This window comes from Balaenoptera ricei, chromosome 19 (genome assembly GCF_028023285.1).
Source record: "Balaenoptera ricei isolate mBalRic1 chromosome 19, mBalRic1.hap2, whole genome shotgun sequence".
In the NCBI taxonomy this organism is placed as follows: domain Eukaryota; kingdom Metazoa; phylum Chordata; class Mammalia; order Artiodactyla; family Balaenopteridae; genus Balaenoptera; species Balaenoptera ricei.
In genome coordinates this window covers 17216970-17233725 of record NC_082657.1, presented here as the reverse complement: position 1 = coordinate 17233725, position 16756 = coordinate 17216970, and the positions used below count along the sequence as shown (strand labels likewise).

The window sequence follows — 16756 nt, the reverse complement described above, 5'->3', positions numbered from 1 at the left end:
GCCACAAATTAAGGCTTAATTGATTTTAAAAGATAGATATTACACAAAGTATCTTCTCCAACCTCAACCAGATGAAGATAGAAATTGATAATAAAAGGCAAACTGAAAAATTCACAAATTTGTGGAAATTAAACAACATACCCTAAACAGTCAATGGAACAAAGAAGAAATCACAGAGAATATTAGAAAATAATTAGAGATGAAAGAAAACAAAACACACAGCACACCTAGAAAAACAATAGAGAAAATTCAACGAGTCCAGAAGATCGTTCTTAAAAAAAGATTAACAAAATTGACAAACCTTTAGCTAGAATGACTAAAGAAGACATAAATTGCTAAAAAAAAAAAAAAAAAAATAGAAGTGGAAACATTACAACTGATTCTACAGAAATAAAAAGGATTACAAGAGTACTATGAACAAGTGTATGCAAGAAAAGTGGATAACCTAGATGAAATAGACAAATTCCTGGAAACACAAAATCTATCAGGACAGAGCCATGAAGAAAGAGAATATCTGAATAAAACTGTAACTACTAAGCAAAATGAATGAGGGAATTCAATGAATTTATTTATTTGAATGAGTGATCAAAAACCTCCCAACAACAAAGCTATGGACCTGAAGGCTTTATTGGTGAATTTTACCAAACATTTAAGGAAGAATTAACATTAATCCTTGTCAAAATTTTCCAAAAACTTGAAGGATAACACATTAATTCATTTGCCTTGATATCAAAGCCAGAAAAAGATACTATAAGAAAAGTATAGATCTATATCCCTTATGAATAGTGATGCAAATATCCTTAGCAAAATACTAGCAGACAGAATTCAGCAGCATACTAAAAGGACTAAACACTGTGTTCAAGTGGGATTTATTTATTCCTGGAATGCAAGGATCATTCAACATATGAAAATCATCTAACACCACATTATCAGGATAAAGGGAGAAAAACAACTTGATCATCTCAATTGCTGCAGAAAAAGCATTTGACAAAATTCAACACTTTCAAAATAAAAACACTCAACAAATTAGGAATAGAAGGAAACTACCTCAACATAATAAAAGCCATGTATAAAAACCCCACAGCTAATATCATATTCAATGGTGAAGAACTAACAGCTTTTCAATCAGGAATAAGGAAAGAATGCCCACTCTTGCCATTTCTATTCAACATAGTACTGGAAGTTCTAGCCAGAGCAATTAGGCAAGAAAAAGAAATAAAAGGCATCCAAATTGGAGAAGAATAAGTAAAATTATCTTTGTTCACAGATGAAATAATCTTAAATCTAGAAAACCCTCAAGACTCCACAAAATTACTATTAGAACTAATAAATTAACTCAACAAAGTAGGATACAAAACCAACACAGAAAAATCAGTTGCATTTCTATATACGAACAATGAACAATCTGAGTAGAAAATTATGAAAACAGTTCCTTTTACAACAGCACCAATAAGAATAAAACACTTAGGAAGTAACTTAAACAAGGAAGTAAAAACTTTATTTTAAAACCATAAAACATTACTGAAAAAAATTAAATAAGACATAAATAAGTAGAAACATATCCCACATTCATGGATTAGATGACTGAGTGTTAAGATGTTGATTCTACCCAAAGCAATCTAAAGATTTCATGGAATCCCTACCAAAATCCCAGTAATTTTTTTTTTTTTTTGCAGAAACAAAAATCTATGCTAAAATTCATATGGATTCTCAAAGGACCCTAAATAGCTAAAACAATTTTTTTTTTTTTTTGATTTGTGGCTGTGTTGGGTCTTCGTTTCTGTGCGAGGGCTTTCTCTAGTTGTGGCAAGTGGGGACCACTCTTCACCGCGGTGCGCGGGCCTCTCATTATCGTGGCCTCTCTTGTTGTGGAGCACGGGCTCCAGACGCGCAGGCTCAGTAATTGTGGCTCACGGGCCTAGTTGCTCCGCGGCATGTGGGATCTTCCCAGACCAGGGCTCGAACCTGTGTGCCCTGCATTGGCAGGCAGATTCTCAACCACTGCGCCACCAGGGAAGCCCAGCTAAAACAATCTTGATAAAGAAGATCAATATTGCAGGACTCACATTTTCCAATTTCAAAACTTACTACAAAGCCACATTAATGTAAATAGTGAGGTATTGACATAAAGAAAAAAGCATAGACCAATGGAATAGAATAGAGTCCAGAAATAAACCCTCCCATATATTGTCAAATAATTTTTGACAAAATCAATCAATGGGAAAACTGAATATCCACCTGCAAAAGAATGAAGCTGGACCCTTACCTAACACCTTACACAAAAATTAACTCAAAATAGATCAAAGACCTGAATGTAAGATGCAAAACTATAAAACTCTTAGAAGAAAACATTGGAAAATCTTCATAACATTGGATTTGGCAATGATTTGCTGGATATGATACCAAAGGCACAGGCAACAAAAAAGAAAAAAAAAATTGGACCTCATGAAAATTTCAAACTTTTGTGTATCAAAGGACACTATCAACATAGTAAAAAGGCAACCCACAGAATGGGAGAAATTATCTGCAAATCACAAACCTAATAAGAGATTAATATCCAGTATATATAGAGAATTTCTAAAACTCAGCAACATCAAAACACAAACAATCCAATTCAAAAATGGAGAAAGGACCTGAATAGACATTTTCCTAAAGAAGATATACAAATGACCAGTAAGCACATGAAACAATAGTTACCATCATGAATCATTACAGAAATACAAATCAAAACAACGAGATACCACTTCATACTCATCAGGATAGATACTATCCAAAACAAACAAACAAGCAAACAAAAAACAGAAAAACAAGTGTTAGTGAGGATGTGGAAAAATTAGAACCCTTGCTGAAAATGTAAAATGGTATGGCCACTGTGGGAAACACAATTTTTTTTCCTCAAAAAATTAAAAATATAATTACTATATGATCCAGTAATTCCACTTGCAGGTATATACCCAAAAGAATAGAAAGCAGAGTTTCAAAGAGATATTCGTACACCCAAGTTCACAGCAGCATTAGTTACAATAACCAAAAGGAGAAAATAAATCAAGTATCCATTGAGGGATGAATGAATAAGCAAAATATGACATATACATACAATGGCATATTATTTAGCTTAAAAAGTAATGTAATTCTGACACGTGTTATAACATGGATGAAACTTGAGGACATTATGCTAAGTGAAATAAGCCAGTCACAAAAAGACAAATAATATATAGCTCCATTTATATGAGATAACTAGAGTAGTCAAATTCCATTACAGAGAGTAGAATATTGGTTTTCAGGGGCTTGGGGAAGGGGGAAATACGGAGTTATTGTTTAATGGGTATAGCTTCAGTTTTGCAAAATGTAAAGAACTCTGGAGATGAATAATGGTGATAGTTGCACAATATGACTGTACTTAATACCGCTGAACCGTACACCTAACAATGGTTAAGACAGTAAATTTTATGTTGTGTATTTTACAAGATATTTTTTAATTTAAAAAAAAGCATAAAAACTGTGGTATTCATTCAACAGAGCACTACTCAGCAGTAAAAGGAATGAACTACTCATACACACAGAATGGATGATTCTCAAGATGATTATGCTATATGAAAGAAAACAGACCAAAAATAGAGTATAAATACTTTATGATTCCAATCGTATAAAATTCTATGAAAAGCAAACAAATCTATAGTGAAAAAAAGGTAAATCAATGGTTTCCTTGGCATGTAGGTAATGGTTCCCTGGGGAAGGCAAGGAGGGATAGTAAAGGGGCATGAGGTAGCTTTGTGGGTGATGGATAAGTTCGTTATCATAATTGTGTTGTTGGTTCCCTGAGTGTATACATATTTTAAAACTTATCAAAGTGTACACATTAAATACATACAGCCAATTATTGCATGAAAATTATATCTCAACAAAGCATTAAAAGAAATTGTTGCACATAAAAATCTGATCTCCTACTCATTTTGGAAAACTAGAAGATTTGGCAACCCCACGTTGACTCTACTACCTCTCTCCTCATGTGTTGGCAGCAGAGATGGCTGGCTATGTCACAAATGCCTCATCCCTGGTGTACAGGATCTACCTTCTCTTAGTCCCCATTTTCCTGCCAACACAGCAATGGCTTTGACATGAATAATGCAGAGAGCCTGCAGTATTCCACAAAACCTTGAGATAATTTGCTCTGCCGGTGACCTTAGTCATAAGGACAGAGGTCTGGAGGTCCTGAGAACTTCTGCAAATCCTGAATCCTGCACAGTCACATTTAAGGGAACATTTGTGGATGCACTTTTAGAACAGGTACATTCCCTCTAGTTTGCCAACTGGACCCAGTAAGTCTTACAGTAGGTGACATATACTGGAACATTAGACATCAAGGGCATATAACTCCTTGGCAGGGGCCAGGTAAACAGTGTCTACTCAACAGTGCTAAGGAATAGGAGGCATCCCCAGTAAACAAGGGGCCCAACTCATGCTGCTTCCAGATGCACTGGAGGTTGCACAGCCTCCCCTTCCTCAGAGTAATCTCTGATTCACAAAAATTCATGCCATTCAGACCACAACATTAGGCCCACAAAGCCCTACAAGCTTCCCTAGGATGCCTTGGGTAGCAACACAAATGAGGCCAAATCTGGACTGAAAACTGCGCTCTGCCATCCTGCTCTTCCCTGAGGCAATAAATTTGGAGACCCCTTTGGTTTGGTAGACCTTAATTCTGTTCTCAACCCACTCCACAGTTATCAGAACACAGGAGATTAAAGGTGGCTTTATCAATAAGGCTCTTATCACCCAAACCAGAGCAATGTAAAGTAAATAGTTGTTAAGGTGGGTAATGTGGAAGCTGGATGAATCCATCACAAGCATCATACAAGATCAACAAATGTCCTTGGAAAAGGGAAACCTCTGCAAGCTGCCAGTAGGACCCAGCTCAGGTCTTCATGGCCAAAGATGGGTCATGTCCACAGCTAAACCAGTCACAGGGGGAGGGAATGACATCTTCCCATGGCCTCAGGCTACTCATGATTCCCTCTTGGAAAGAGGAAACAGAGGCCTGTCTTCCGTGAGCACAGGAAAGTGGCTGATGCACACTCTGGACACCTGCCAGTGGGTAGAACTGAGATGACTTCTACGACAGACATTAGCAGTGAGAAAAACTCTGGCAAAGTTTGTGGTCAGAAAATGCAACCTTGCTCCAGAAAGCTTCCAATGTATCTAGCATCCATTGGGAATCTCTCCAGCATAGATATTTGGATGAACAAGGTTCAACTTCTGGCTGGCAGCTCCCTCATAAAGACCACTCTCAGAGTTAATCTCTAGTGGGTGCTGTCGTGCTGAAGAAGGAGGGTGCACATTCTCTGAACTCTTTTCTCTAGTGTGAATTTTCTGATGCCGGATGAGGGTAGACCTTTGGCTGAAGGCTTTTTCACATTCATTGCACTTATATGGCTTATCTGGTTTGTGAACTTTCTGGTGCTGCCTCAGATTAGAACTTTGCCTGAAGGTTTTCCCACATTCAAGGCACTCATAAGGCCGCTCACCAGTGTGAAGTCTCCGATGGTTATTGAAGCTGGAGCGTTGGCTAAAGAATTTCCCGCATTCAGGGCACTGATAAGGCCGTTCACCAGTGTGAAGTCTCCGATGGCTATTGAGGCTGGAGCTTTGGCTAAAGAGTTTCCCACATTCACTGCACTCATAAGGCCGTTCACCAGTGTGAACTCGCTGATGTTTCATGAGGTCAGAGCTTCGGCTAAAGGCTTTCCCGCAAACGCTGCACCCATAGGGTCGTTCACCAGTGTGAACTATCTGATGTTGAACAAGTCCATCAAAGTGGCTAAAGAATTTTCCACATTCATTGCACTTATAAGGTTTTTCTCCAGTGTGAACTCTCCAATGTTTAATTAGGCTGGAGTTGCAGTTGAAGGATTTCCCACACTCGCTGCACTCATGAGCACTTTTACCTGTATGAACCCTCTTATGATGAATGAGGTTGGAACGTTGGCTAAAGAATTTCCCACATTCACTGCACTCATAAGGCTTTTCTCCAGTGTGCACCCTCTTATGTTGAATAAGATTGGAGCTTCGGCTAAAGAATTTCCCACATTCGCTGCACACATGAGGGCTTTCACCAGTGTGAACTCTCTGATGTTTGATGAGACTGGACTGCTGGCTAAAGAATGTCCCACATTCACCACACTCATAAGGCTTTCCTCGATTGTGATCTCTCTGGTGTTGAGAGAGGCCAGCGGCGTAGCTGAAGAATATCCCACATTTGCTGCACTCATAAGGCCTTTCTCCAGTGTGGGTTCTCTGCTGAACAAGTGAGGATTTGTCACTGAGAGCATTCTGAAATTCACTGCACTTCTTACCACTTTGCATAGTGGGAAAATCCGCCACGCCTTCGGAGCTCTGGTGTGGCTCCACTACACGGGGAGTGACCTGGTGCTGGAGAAAACCACATCTGGACACAAAGGCCTTCCCACCCTCCCTCAGTGTGAAAGGTTTCTTTGATGTGTCATCTCTGCAGCTCTTCACAAGCGAGGCGCTGCCTTTGTTCCTTGCAATAGGCTTGCCCACGTTCTGCTGCATCTGTGGTTGCTGAAGGTTGGCATTGAACTTGAACTCTCTCCTGTATGCCTCACACACATGTGGTTTCTGCCTGGGATGTGTTGCCTGGTGTTCAGCCGGGTGCACAATGTCTTTCAGGTGTAGGCCACACAGGTCACAGGGGTAGCCCTTCTGGGTGGATGGAACCACCTTGGGATTCATGTCCTGTGACACTTCTACAGAAACACTAAGCTCAGCAGGTGACTCCTCACCCTCTGTTCCATGGCAAAAATCTGAAAGTAGAAAAATGCTGATGACATTCATATTAATTTTCATAGAAGAAAACAACCCAATCACAAATGCAAGTCTGATCCAGGAATGAGTCCATGGAATTATTGGCAAGATGAGAGGCCTGAGGTCAGGATAAGGAATGGTCTTCTCTGCTGTGCTGTGCCTGGTAAGGTCACGAAATAGGGGAGGGCTTACCAGGAGCAAGGACACAAAGATGTGCACAGTATCAGGTGGAAAGGCAAGTCTCCTCCTCACTTCTCTACAAAGGCTTTTCAGGGGAGCCCTGGCTGCTGGTAACCCATGAGGACTGTGCAGAAGGATGTGTCCAGGGCCAGGAAAATCTGATTGCAACTGGCTAGCTGGTGTTCAAGGACTATAAGAGGAAATGTGTACATCTCATGACATATTAAGTGCAGGTCCACATTGGAGAGTGCTGCAGAGGGAGCTGTGGAAACAGTGACACAGCCAGGGGCCCCAAGTCAAAGCAGAAATGACAAGTAGGCAATGTGTCAAGAACAGGAAAGGAAAGGTAGAAGAGATATAAGGCTTTGGCACGAAAACAACGATGAACACGAGAAAAGTGGCAGGTATGATTTGAAGACAGTAGTGATGTCACATGCTCCCCCATCTCTCACTTACCTGAGCCAGGCCCTCTATATGCCCCTCTTGCCATGGCTGACGTCATGTCAACTTGGTCAGGCACCCAGGGCTCTGCCCCCATCTCCAGCTGGGCAACTACATGAGACCTGAAGGATGTAAGTCCTAAGGGGAAGACAGGACAGGTAAGGGGCCAGCACTTGCCCTGGTGAACTACCCCACAACAGACCACAGGAAAGAAAACAAAATATTACAAAAGGAACACACAAGGGAGATCTAGCAGGAACATCTCAGTGGTCATGGCAATTAGTAACCACCAGTGCCTAGAATTCCTGGCAGTCAGGCCTTAGGAAATGTTAGTTAAAGGAAAAGAGCAGAACAGAACTGTCATAGATCTGGACGATCACCCAGGCGGGCAGTGGCCAAGTCAGATGCGATCCACTGGGCTGACTGCAAGACTCTTCCTTCTGGGACCCTTCCCCACAAGGCTTCAGGGCAGCAGGTGTTGGGGCTGCTTGGGGAGAGCGTGGGACCCTGCACACAACTCAGCTCTGGAACCCACGGCCCATATACCAGAAAGGGGGGAAGGGGGACTTCCCTGGTGGCACAGTGGTTAAGGATCCGCCTGCCAGTGCAGGGGACACGGGTTCGAGCCCTGGTCCGGGAAGATCCCACGGAGCAACTAAGCCCGTGCGCCACAACTACTGAGCCTGCGCTCTAGAGCCCGTGAGCCACAACGACTGAGCCCATGTGCCACAACTACGGAAGCCTGCATGCCTAGAGCCCGTGCTCCTCAACAAGAGAAGCCACTGCAAGAAGCCCGCACACCTCAATGAAGAGTAGCCTCCGCTCTCCGCAACTAAGGAAAACCCGCACGCAGCAACAAAGACCCAACGCAGCCAAAAATAAATAAATAAAATAAATAAATTTATTTTTAAAAAAAAGGTGCGGGGGAAGGAAGCAGTGCCCACAGTCCGGCTGTGGGAAGGAAAGAGCCCCTTCTTGGGAAAAGAGGATGGGCAGAGATGAGCTGAGGACACCTGGGTGGGTGTAAAAGCCTTACCCAGTGAGGCTATCAGTGCAAAGTTCTCCAGCATCACATCACAGTACAGAAGTCTCTGAGCCTCATCAAGGAGTCCCCATTCCTCCTGGGAGAAGTAAATGGTCACGTCCTCAAAGGTCACACAGTCCTGCCATGATGGGGACAGTTCATTCCATGATCAGCTTCTCTCCTCAGGACTCCCTGTCTATCCCCTGTTCACCCTCCTCCCCAGCTTCCCAACTCAGAGGAGATCCCAGGCCCTGGTTCCATGCCTTCTATGACTGCTTTTTCAGCCCACAGCAATGCCAGCAATGCTCTGGGCCTGAAGTGCAGGGCCCCTAGTGTCGCCGATGTCATGCCTTCCAGATACAAACAAACATGGGCTCAATCTTCTCCGTAATCCCCAGTACCAGGGCCCTGGGGGCAACAGCTCACATGCCCTCCCCACATGCATATCACTCTTTGGACTGTACATTTCCTCAAACCCTGGACCTCACCACTGCATCCCCATTGTTGCTGTACCCCCTCTCCATCCCAGCCCACATCATAGCCATCTCCATGCGCTGTCACTCTTTACATGGTATTGCTGGGGCTCAGGGTAGGCCACCCCAAAATGTGCCTCAATGTCATATTGATTATTTTGAATTAAATTTACTTAGGAAACGGCCAGCACAAGGGGGACACTCCTTTCTGTCTCCCTAAAAGCAAGAAATGAATCTCTCATGTAAAAGTAAATGACTGTCTCATGTAAAAGGGTGTCTTTCTACCTCAAGGAGGTAGAAAGACACCCTTATCAACAAAGATAGGGATTTCGGGGCCAAGAAGCCTATATAAACAAACTTTGTTACTTCTTTAATTTACTACCCGAAGCCCAAACTCTGTTTAGATTTTTCACTAATTGGGTACCCAAAACCTAAGTTTCTTTGTCTAGTCAATTCCTTACAAATTTATTGGTTTTTTTGTCCAAAAAGTAGAAAAGCTGCCTGCTTTGGCCACTTCTTAGGTCCCATTTCTATGAGACCTCCATGCACAGGAATTAAAATTTGTTTCCTTTTCACCTATTAATCTGTCTTGTGTCAATCTGATTATTAGTCCAGCCACAAAAATCTCAAAAGAGGGGTAGAGGGGGAAATTTCCCCCTTCGCAACAGTTGGTGAGCCAGGCAGGAGGCCGGCTGGAGCCTGCTTCCCGCCCTGAGGATGCTGTAGATCCAGGGGCATCTGACAAAGACTGCAGAAGGTAAGATTTCTTACCAAGTCGGCCTCCCGGGTCTCTGCCTGCAAGTTCTGGTGGGAGGGAAAGTGGTGAGACTCCCTTTTCTCTGTCTCTAAATTTAGATTAGCAGGAGAAAATATTTGTGGAGCTGGTTAGTTCCTTGGATTTTTTAGTGACTTGGGAATCCTTATCCTTCACTTCCCAGAGATGGTCACTGTTTTTCTCTGTCTCTGTCGTGTTGCTTGTCACGAGGAAGAACCAGAGGGCAGAACACAGGCATAGGCCCTATGAACCTGCTGTTCAAGCCAGCCTCACCCACTGGTGAATTAGCAGTTCTCACCAGACCGGCATCTGTTTCGACAAACTTTGCTGGGTTCTTTTTATTTATTTATTTATTTTTGCTGCGTTGTGTCTTTGTTGCTGTGTGTGGTGGCTTCTCTTGGCATGGGCTCTAGGCGCGCAGGCTTCAGTAGTTGTGGCGCACGGGCTTAGTTGCTCCGTGGCATGCGGGATCTTCCTGGACCAGGAATCAAACCCTTGTCCCCTACATTGGCAGGCGGATTCTTAACCACTGCGCCACCAGGGAAGTCCTGCTCTGGGTTCTTTATTAAAAAAAAAAAAAAAAAAAAGATGAGGTTTTTCCTTCCATCTTGTTTTATGTCCTCAGAGCTTGGCTTTGTGTCCAGTGAGAATACTGTCTCTGGTCTCTGCCATCCAGAAGGTGCATTTACTGGGGTGAATCTGGGGGCCAAGCTCTTTGTCCGGCCATACCAGCTCTCAGGGGACTTTGTCATAAGGCGTCCCAGTCCATAAGGGGCCTCTGTCATCGCAACCTTTACTGGTTTTTAGTGCTGGAAAAGTCCCATTCCAGTAGTGCCTGCCGGATACCATAAATTATTGGTTTTATGGCTGGAGGCGCCCCACATTTTTGTGGGACACTGGAGACACCATTTTCCCTACACCATTCTTACTACCTGTAGCAACAAAGGGGTTCTACCTTCTTAGACTGATTCTGGGAGTGGGCTTTTTGGATCTTGTGAGGGCTATATACTCTTCTTGTGAGATGCCTCTTGCATCTTTGGTTAAGCCATAATAAAACATTGATCTCAGTCACTATGTGAAAATATAAGATCCTACTCGTCAATGGCCAGATGATAGATCCTTTAAATTGGCTATATTTAAAAGGAAAAAACAATTGAGAGCTCTCATAATAAACAGCTGTCATATTGGTCCTTATGGGAGGATCAAATGCTCTATAAAAAGAAAAAAAAAAAAGTATAACGACTACTCTTAGAGAATCTCTTATTAAGATAAAAAAAAAACAGAAATTAGACTTAAAACAAAAATCCAACATAAATTCTCCTTAAAAATCACCCCATCTTCTCAGCAATTTCCCAGGCTCTCCTACAAATAATCAGAAAATAAATGGGCTGGAGGCCAATATTTAAGCGTTAATAGAAACAACTGTCTTTGTCTTACAAAACTCTATAAAACCAGAAGTACAACTCTAGAAACAGGTCAAAGCCCACCGAACTTTACTCGTCCCAAGGTCTCACCTAGTCCTCTCAAAATGCTTGCCGATATTATAGATCAGGATATTGGCGCAAACTTGTCCTGTACTTAAGAAAAACATTTAGTAATAATTACCCTAAGACCTATGATAATAGACAAGTATACTCCAAAACATGTTTTCTTTCTCTGTCCCTTCAAGTTATAAGTCATGTATTTGAATATAAACACAGCCCACAGAGCCTGAGCCTGAGCCTGGACTAATTCAATCAGTAAAACCTGAAATTAAAGGAAAAAAGAGAGAGAGGCTTTTTCAAACACCCACTGTTAAAAGGACTTTCTTGCTCAAACTCTAATAAGTCACAGCCTCCCTAGAATTGCTTGTCAAGGGCAAATACAGATCTTAAAAGTCTTCTACACAAATAATAAAAGACTAGCTAGCTGAGCAAATAATCTAATTCATTCCAACTGTTACTGATAAACTAGTGAGTTTTCTATTGTACCTGATTCATGGCTAAAGTTTTAAAATGAGAACTATGAGATCTCTGGTTGAGTTTATCTATATGTCCATATGTGTATGTTACCTCTGGATGGCATTGCCAAAATTAATCTGTAAAAGAGCTCTATTTAATTGGCTTAAATAAACAAGACTTTTTTTATATAAAAAGTCTCAAATATGTAATAAAAAATAACCCAAACGTTTTTCATAATCTTTAGGAAATAAAAGCTACTTGTTGGTTAAATTAATACAGGTATATCTTCAGAGTTAGCATTAAATGTAATGTAGATAAACAACCTTTGTTCTACCTGAGTGTACTAGTCAAACGGGCTAATGTTGTCTCTGTGGCAGTTTGTCAGCAAACAAACAAACAAGATAATGACTAACTGCTTTAATGTCTCATGAAAAGTTCCAGCAAAGCAGATTCAGAATAGCCTATACGGCTAAGCCCTATTCTTGCTGGACTTGTATAAATAATCAGGCCGAGTTTATGGAATCTAGACTTTGCAAACAAATTCGTCTTAATTTGGCTATCTTTGGTAGAAATTAGAGTGATTTTAGAGAATAAAATTATGTTTCAATAGAAACTATAATGCACACTTGTATATATGATTCTAGTGCTATTAGTTTTCATTGAGGTTTTGTTGTTTACCTGAAAACTGGACTGGATCCTGAATTTTTCTAGTTTCCTCCAATATCTGGCTACAACTCTTTAATGTTTCCAATTTTCTCTCACCCTTCTGAGTTGGAATCACTGAGAACTAAAACTGAGTTTGGAATCATTGCGTTGGAATCATTGAGAACTAAAATTGCCCTTTTCCTGAAGCCCTGCAAATTGAAGCTAAACGACTTGATAAACTTCAGAGAAATTGCCACCACGGCTCATATTTAAACCATCCTCGTGCCTTTTACTGTATGAGCCACTCAGAAAGTTTTCCTGAACACCTGGTGACATCAGAGACATTTCAAACTGCAAAAGATGCTTCAACCCTGACATCTCGAAATCTTCTTGACTGACTGCATCCTGGTCTATAAACTGGTTTATAATCTGCTCCGATCATTAACCTTTGTTTTTCTTTTGATTCCCTAGAAATGTCTCTTATTAAATACCTGATTGCTTGCACCTAGGCCTAGCTTTGGGAGCCCCCCTGCATCACTGCCTCCTAAGATAAGGTATAACTGTTTAACTGAACTAACCTGTTCTCAGAACTAAGAAACTGGTTCAATGAACTGTAGGACTCCACTAACCCAGTCTCTCTCTCCACAGAGGACGATTCAGAGGGGGGAACTGTCAGACCCGAGGTAGGCCTCCCCTAAATGTTTCTCAATGGCATATTGATTATTTCGAATTAAAGTTACTGAAGAAACAGCCAACACAAGGGACACTCTGGCCCTCCTTTCTGTCTCCCTGAAAACAGGAAATAAATTTCTCACGTAAAAAGTGCACTCCCTGCATCTGGACATAAAGAACATCCTTATTTAGGACTCCGCGCTCCCAATGCAGGGGGCCCGGGTTCCATCCCTGGTCAGGGAACTAGATCCTGCATGCCGCAACTAAGAGCCCGCATGCAGCAACTAAGACCCAGCGCAGCCAAATAAATAAATAAGTAAACATTAAAAAAAAAAAAAAAGAACACCCTTATTGCCAAAGATAGGGAATTTGGGCCAAGAAACCTATGTAAATAAAACCCTGTTACTTCTTTAATTTACTACCTGAAGCCTGAACTTTGTTTAGCTTCTTCACTAATTGGGCACCCAAAACCTGTTTCTTTGTCCAGTCAGTTCCTCACAAATGTATTGTTTCCTTGTCTAATAAGTATAAAAGCTGCCTGCTTTGGCCACTTTTTAGGTCGCATTTCTGTGAGACCTTCATGTGCATTAAAATTTGTTTTTCTCCTGTTAATATTACTTTTATTATTAGTCCAGCCACAAGAACTCAAAGGAGGGGTAGAGGAGGAAGCTGCCCCCTCCCTGACAGTCCGGAGAATTCTTGGCAAATACAGCCATGATCCCATCCTGCCCCCAGACCTTCTGTGGCTCCCACTGCCAAGGGCAACATCCACCCTTGATGTGAAGGCCTCTCCACCTGGCCCCGTTCCTGCCTTCAATCCAAGCCACCCAGGACTACATCAGACGCCCTTGGCCCTTTTCTTCTGTCCCTTCATCAATCACTCATTCAAAAGCCAACCTCTCCGGTCCTCCTACCCCCCACCCACCAGGGTCTAATGGCTCTCTCATCTTGCCCCATTTGCCCCTGAATTGATTCCCCAGCCTGACTGAAAATCCCCGGGCCCCCTCAAGGGTCCACAGAGCCCTGGTGAGAACGAAGATGGCTGAATGAGCACCAGCCCAGGCCTCACTGAAAAACGACCTCCAATACTACGAAGCCTCAGCCCCCCTTCTCGTATCTATGCCCCCAGGAAAATTTGGCCACCTGCCAGACCCACTTTTCCCTACACACAGCCCCCTGCCCAACTACCACCATAAACATAACTCTCCCTCATCTGTCTTTATGATGCCAAACAAGCCAGCAAGATACCCCGTTCTCAGTTCTCAGGCCCCCCCTCCCCATTCCCCCTAACATCACTGCCACCATGACCTGAAGTTTCACCCTCCTAAATCCGACACACCCTTGCCCACACACCAGACGCCATATCTTGGTTGTTTCTTTTTTTGTTTTCTTTCTCTTTTTTTTTCTGGCCATGCCGCATGGCTTGTGGGATCTTAGTTCCCCGACCAAGGATTGAACCCGGCCCCCCCTGCAGTGGAAGCGTGGAGTCTTAACCACTGGACTTCCAGGGAAGTCCCTCGATGTTTCTAACTGTGAAAATAAAGACCAACCAAATGAGAACAGCAAAGGCTAATTACCCTGAGTTTGCTATAGAAACAGAGTCAACCGCTTATGTTCTGGCACAGACTCAGAGGCAGGCAGAGGAGTGGGAAAGCTTTGTAAGTGGAAAAAAAAGGAAGGCTTCAGGTGTGCCCTGTTGGCATGGGGAAGCTGTAGGCAGGCTAACTAGGAGCAGGGCATCCTATGTGATTGGTTAGGGGTGCATATTTGGCTTTCTCTGGTTGGTCCTATGTTGGAAGTAGGAACAAAAATTAGAGGAGTTGTCAGCTATTAAGTCCTGGTCTTTTGGGGCCAATTGTTACAGAAGTTATTGTTTAACTTTCTGGATTGTCACTAGAGATAGCAATCTGGCTTCCTGCAAGTCTAAACTTTCAGCAGGATGGCTTCCTGGGTTGTTTATTGTAGATAAGAGGGTTGGTTGCCTGGGCAGATTGCTGCAGGTTGTGGGTCAGAGTTCTATTTTATATACAGTCCGTCAATTGTCCCTTTGTATATTTGGTGTCTCATAACCTAAACTAAGCCTCCCCAGAACACCATAACTGTGTGTCTAGCTGCTCAACCTTCAACTTCACTCAGGGGTCCCTGGAACATCAGAGTTCAACATGGCCAAAACCTAACTGCTTCTGTTTCCACTGAAAATTCCTCCTACAACCAACTTCCCCTTCTCAGTTGATGGTTCATCCATCCTTCCAGCTGCTAAAACCAAAAACCATCACGTCACCTCTTTTCTTTGTCAGCCTGCACATCAGAAAATCTGGTCAGACTAGCTTAAAAGACACACCTAGAAGAATCCAGTCCCTCCTTCGGCCTCCAGCCACCTGCCCTAGTCACATGGGCTGCAATATTGCACCAGCCTTGCTCTCCCCACCTTCACCCTCAGCCTGCAGTCAGTTTTCCACTCAGCATCCATAGGACCCTGCTAAGACCTAAGTCAGATCATCTTCCTCTTCTGCTCTAAACCTTCTGTGGCTCCCAACACTCTCAGTAGAGAGCCCCAGCTCCCCAACACGCCATTCCAGGGCTGACTTCAGCCCACCTGCTCTCTGAACACTCCCAGTTCAATCAGGCATTTGCACGTGCTGGTTCCCGTGCCAAGGAAACCCTTTCCCACCTCATCCCACATGAGTTTAGAAATAGGAACTGCCCTCTAGAATCTCTGGCCTGGATTCAGGACCCTAGGCTGGGAGGGACTGCTCCCCTTCTCAAACCCTCGGAGACCCGGGACTGAAAAGCAGAAAGATGAAAAAGACGTGAAGTTGTAGGGCATCGCCCATCTTTGATACCCCGGCGCCGGGCACGTGAGGGTGGGGGGCTGAGCGGCTGAGGGCCTGAAGCCCATCCACTCACCTTCGCCTGGTCCATCAGCGCCGCCGCCGCCATCGCAGCCCGTGGACGCAGGGGCCCTAAGAGGCGGGCGACCGAGGCGGGTGTCGCGGGCTCAGCCAAGCACCGCCTCGCCTTGCCCGGGGCGAGGTGGCACTTCAGTCTCCCCGGGGTCAAGGGCACCCAGAGCCCGATGCCGCCTCTGGGGCCGCGGAGAGCGCGCGGCCCGGCGGGACCCTGGCGGACACCGCGTCCCAGGGGCTCACGACTAGTTCAAAGGCGCGGAGGAGGGTCCTGGCCTCCCTATCCTTCCCCTCCCGCTCCCGAAGACCAGCTGGGAAGAGCGGTACTGGCCCAGCCCCGGGCCCACGGCTCGGGGCGCACCGGCCCGGGGAAATGACTTGCTGCCCTGAAACGCAGGAAGTTCCGGCCCCCACTCCTCGGCCCTAAGAAACGACACTCTCCGGGGCTGTCATTGGCCCAGCGCCAGCCGGTGACGCACCGGCACAGCCTCCTGGATCGTGTTTTCTGTCCTGCATCCGGCCAGGCTGGTCGGGGGCGGCGGGGGAGAGGCGGGAGGGAGGCAGGCGGGGCAGGAGAGCGGACCTTGCTGGTTGACGTTGGCCGGGCTGCACCGCGAGGTGCACCTCCTTAAGGGGCTGTCCCCAGGCCTCTGGGGCCAAGTCCCGCCCGCCCTCAGAGGTCTGTAATATGAGACCCACTGGTACCTGTGTGGGCGTAGCTGGCCCCTTTACGTCTCAGGCTCCCGGGGACCCTGATTCACATGGAAAAATGAAGCTAGTATCTAATTTACGGGTTCTTTGTGTACTAACGTTAAATGTTGCTCTAATTCAGTGCGTCTCAAACCCGTAACGTCAGCATCACCTGGGAATTTGTT

General features: G+C 44.2%; 1 protein-coding gene across 3 annotated transcripts; it reads right to left on the bottom strand.

The window, feature by feature from the left end:
* Positions 1-3568: 3568 nt before the first annotated feature.
* ZNF792 (zinc finger protein 792) lies at positions 3569-16292 on the bottom strand. Of its 3 annotated transcripts, XM_059906057.1 has the most exons (5): positions 15883-16292; positions 9715-10278; positions 8483-8609; positions 7462-7584; positions 3569-6824 (listed from the first exon to the last, which is right to left on the bottom strand). In XM_059906057.1, exons 3-5 carry the CDS (start codon positions 8514-8516, stop codon positions 5200-5202), a joined length of 1782 nt encoding a protein of 593 aa, XP_059762040.1. In that variant the 5' UTR covers positions 8517-8609; positions 9715-10278; positions 15883-16292; the 3' UTR covers positions 3569-5199. The 3 variants fall into 3 exon arrangements, with proteins under 3 accessions (XP_059762040.1, XP_059762038.1, XP_059762041.1); XM_059906055.1 differs by lacking the exon at positions 9715-10278; XM_059906058.1 differs by lacking the exons at positions 8483-8609; positions 9715-10278.
* Between the last annotated feature and the right edge of the window lie 464 nt (positions 16293-16756).

What these genes read in the sequence shown, in the direction of transcription:
- ZNF792 (XM_059906055.1), bottom strand. Translation starts at nt 15,915, where the DNA reads ATGGCGGCGGCGGCGCTGATGGACCAGGCGAAG. An exon ending in CGCTGATGGACCAGGCGAAG is followed by an intron (nt 8,610 to 15,882) that starts GTGAGTGGATGG and finishes CCATCATGGCAG; the next exon opens with GACTGTGTGACCTTTGAGGA. An exon ending in TGCACTGATAGCCTCACTGG is followed by an intron (nt 7,585 to 8,482) that starts GTAAGGCTTTTA and finishes TCTTCCCCTTAG; the next exon opens with GACTTACATCCTTCAGGTCT.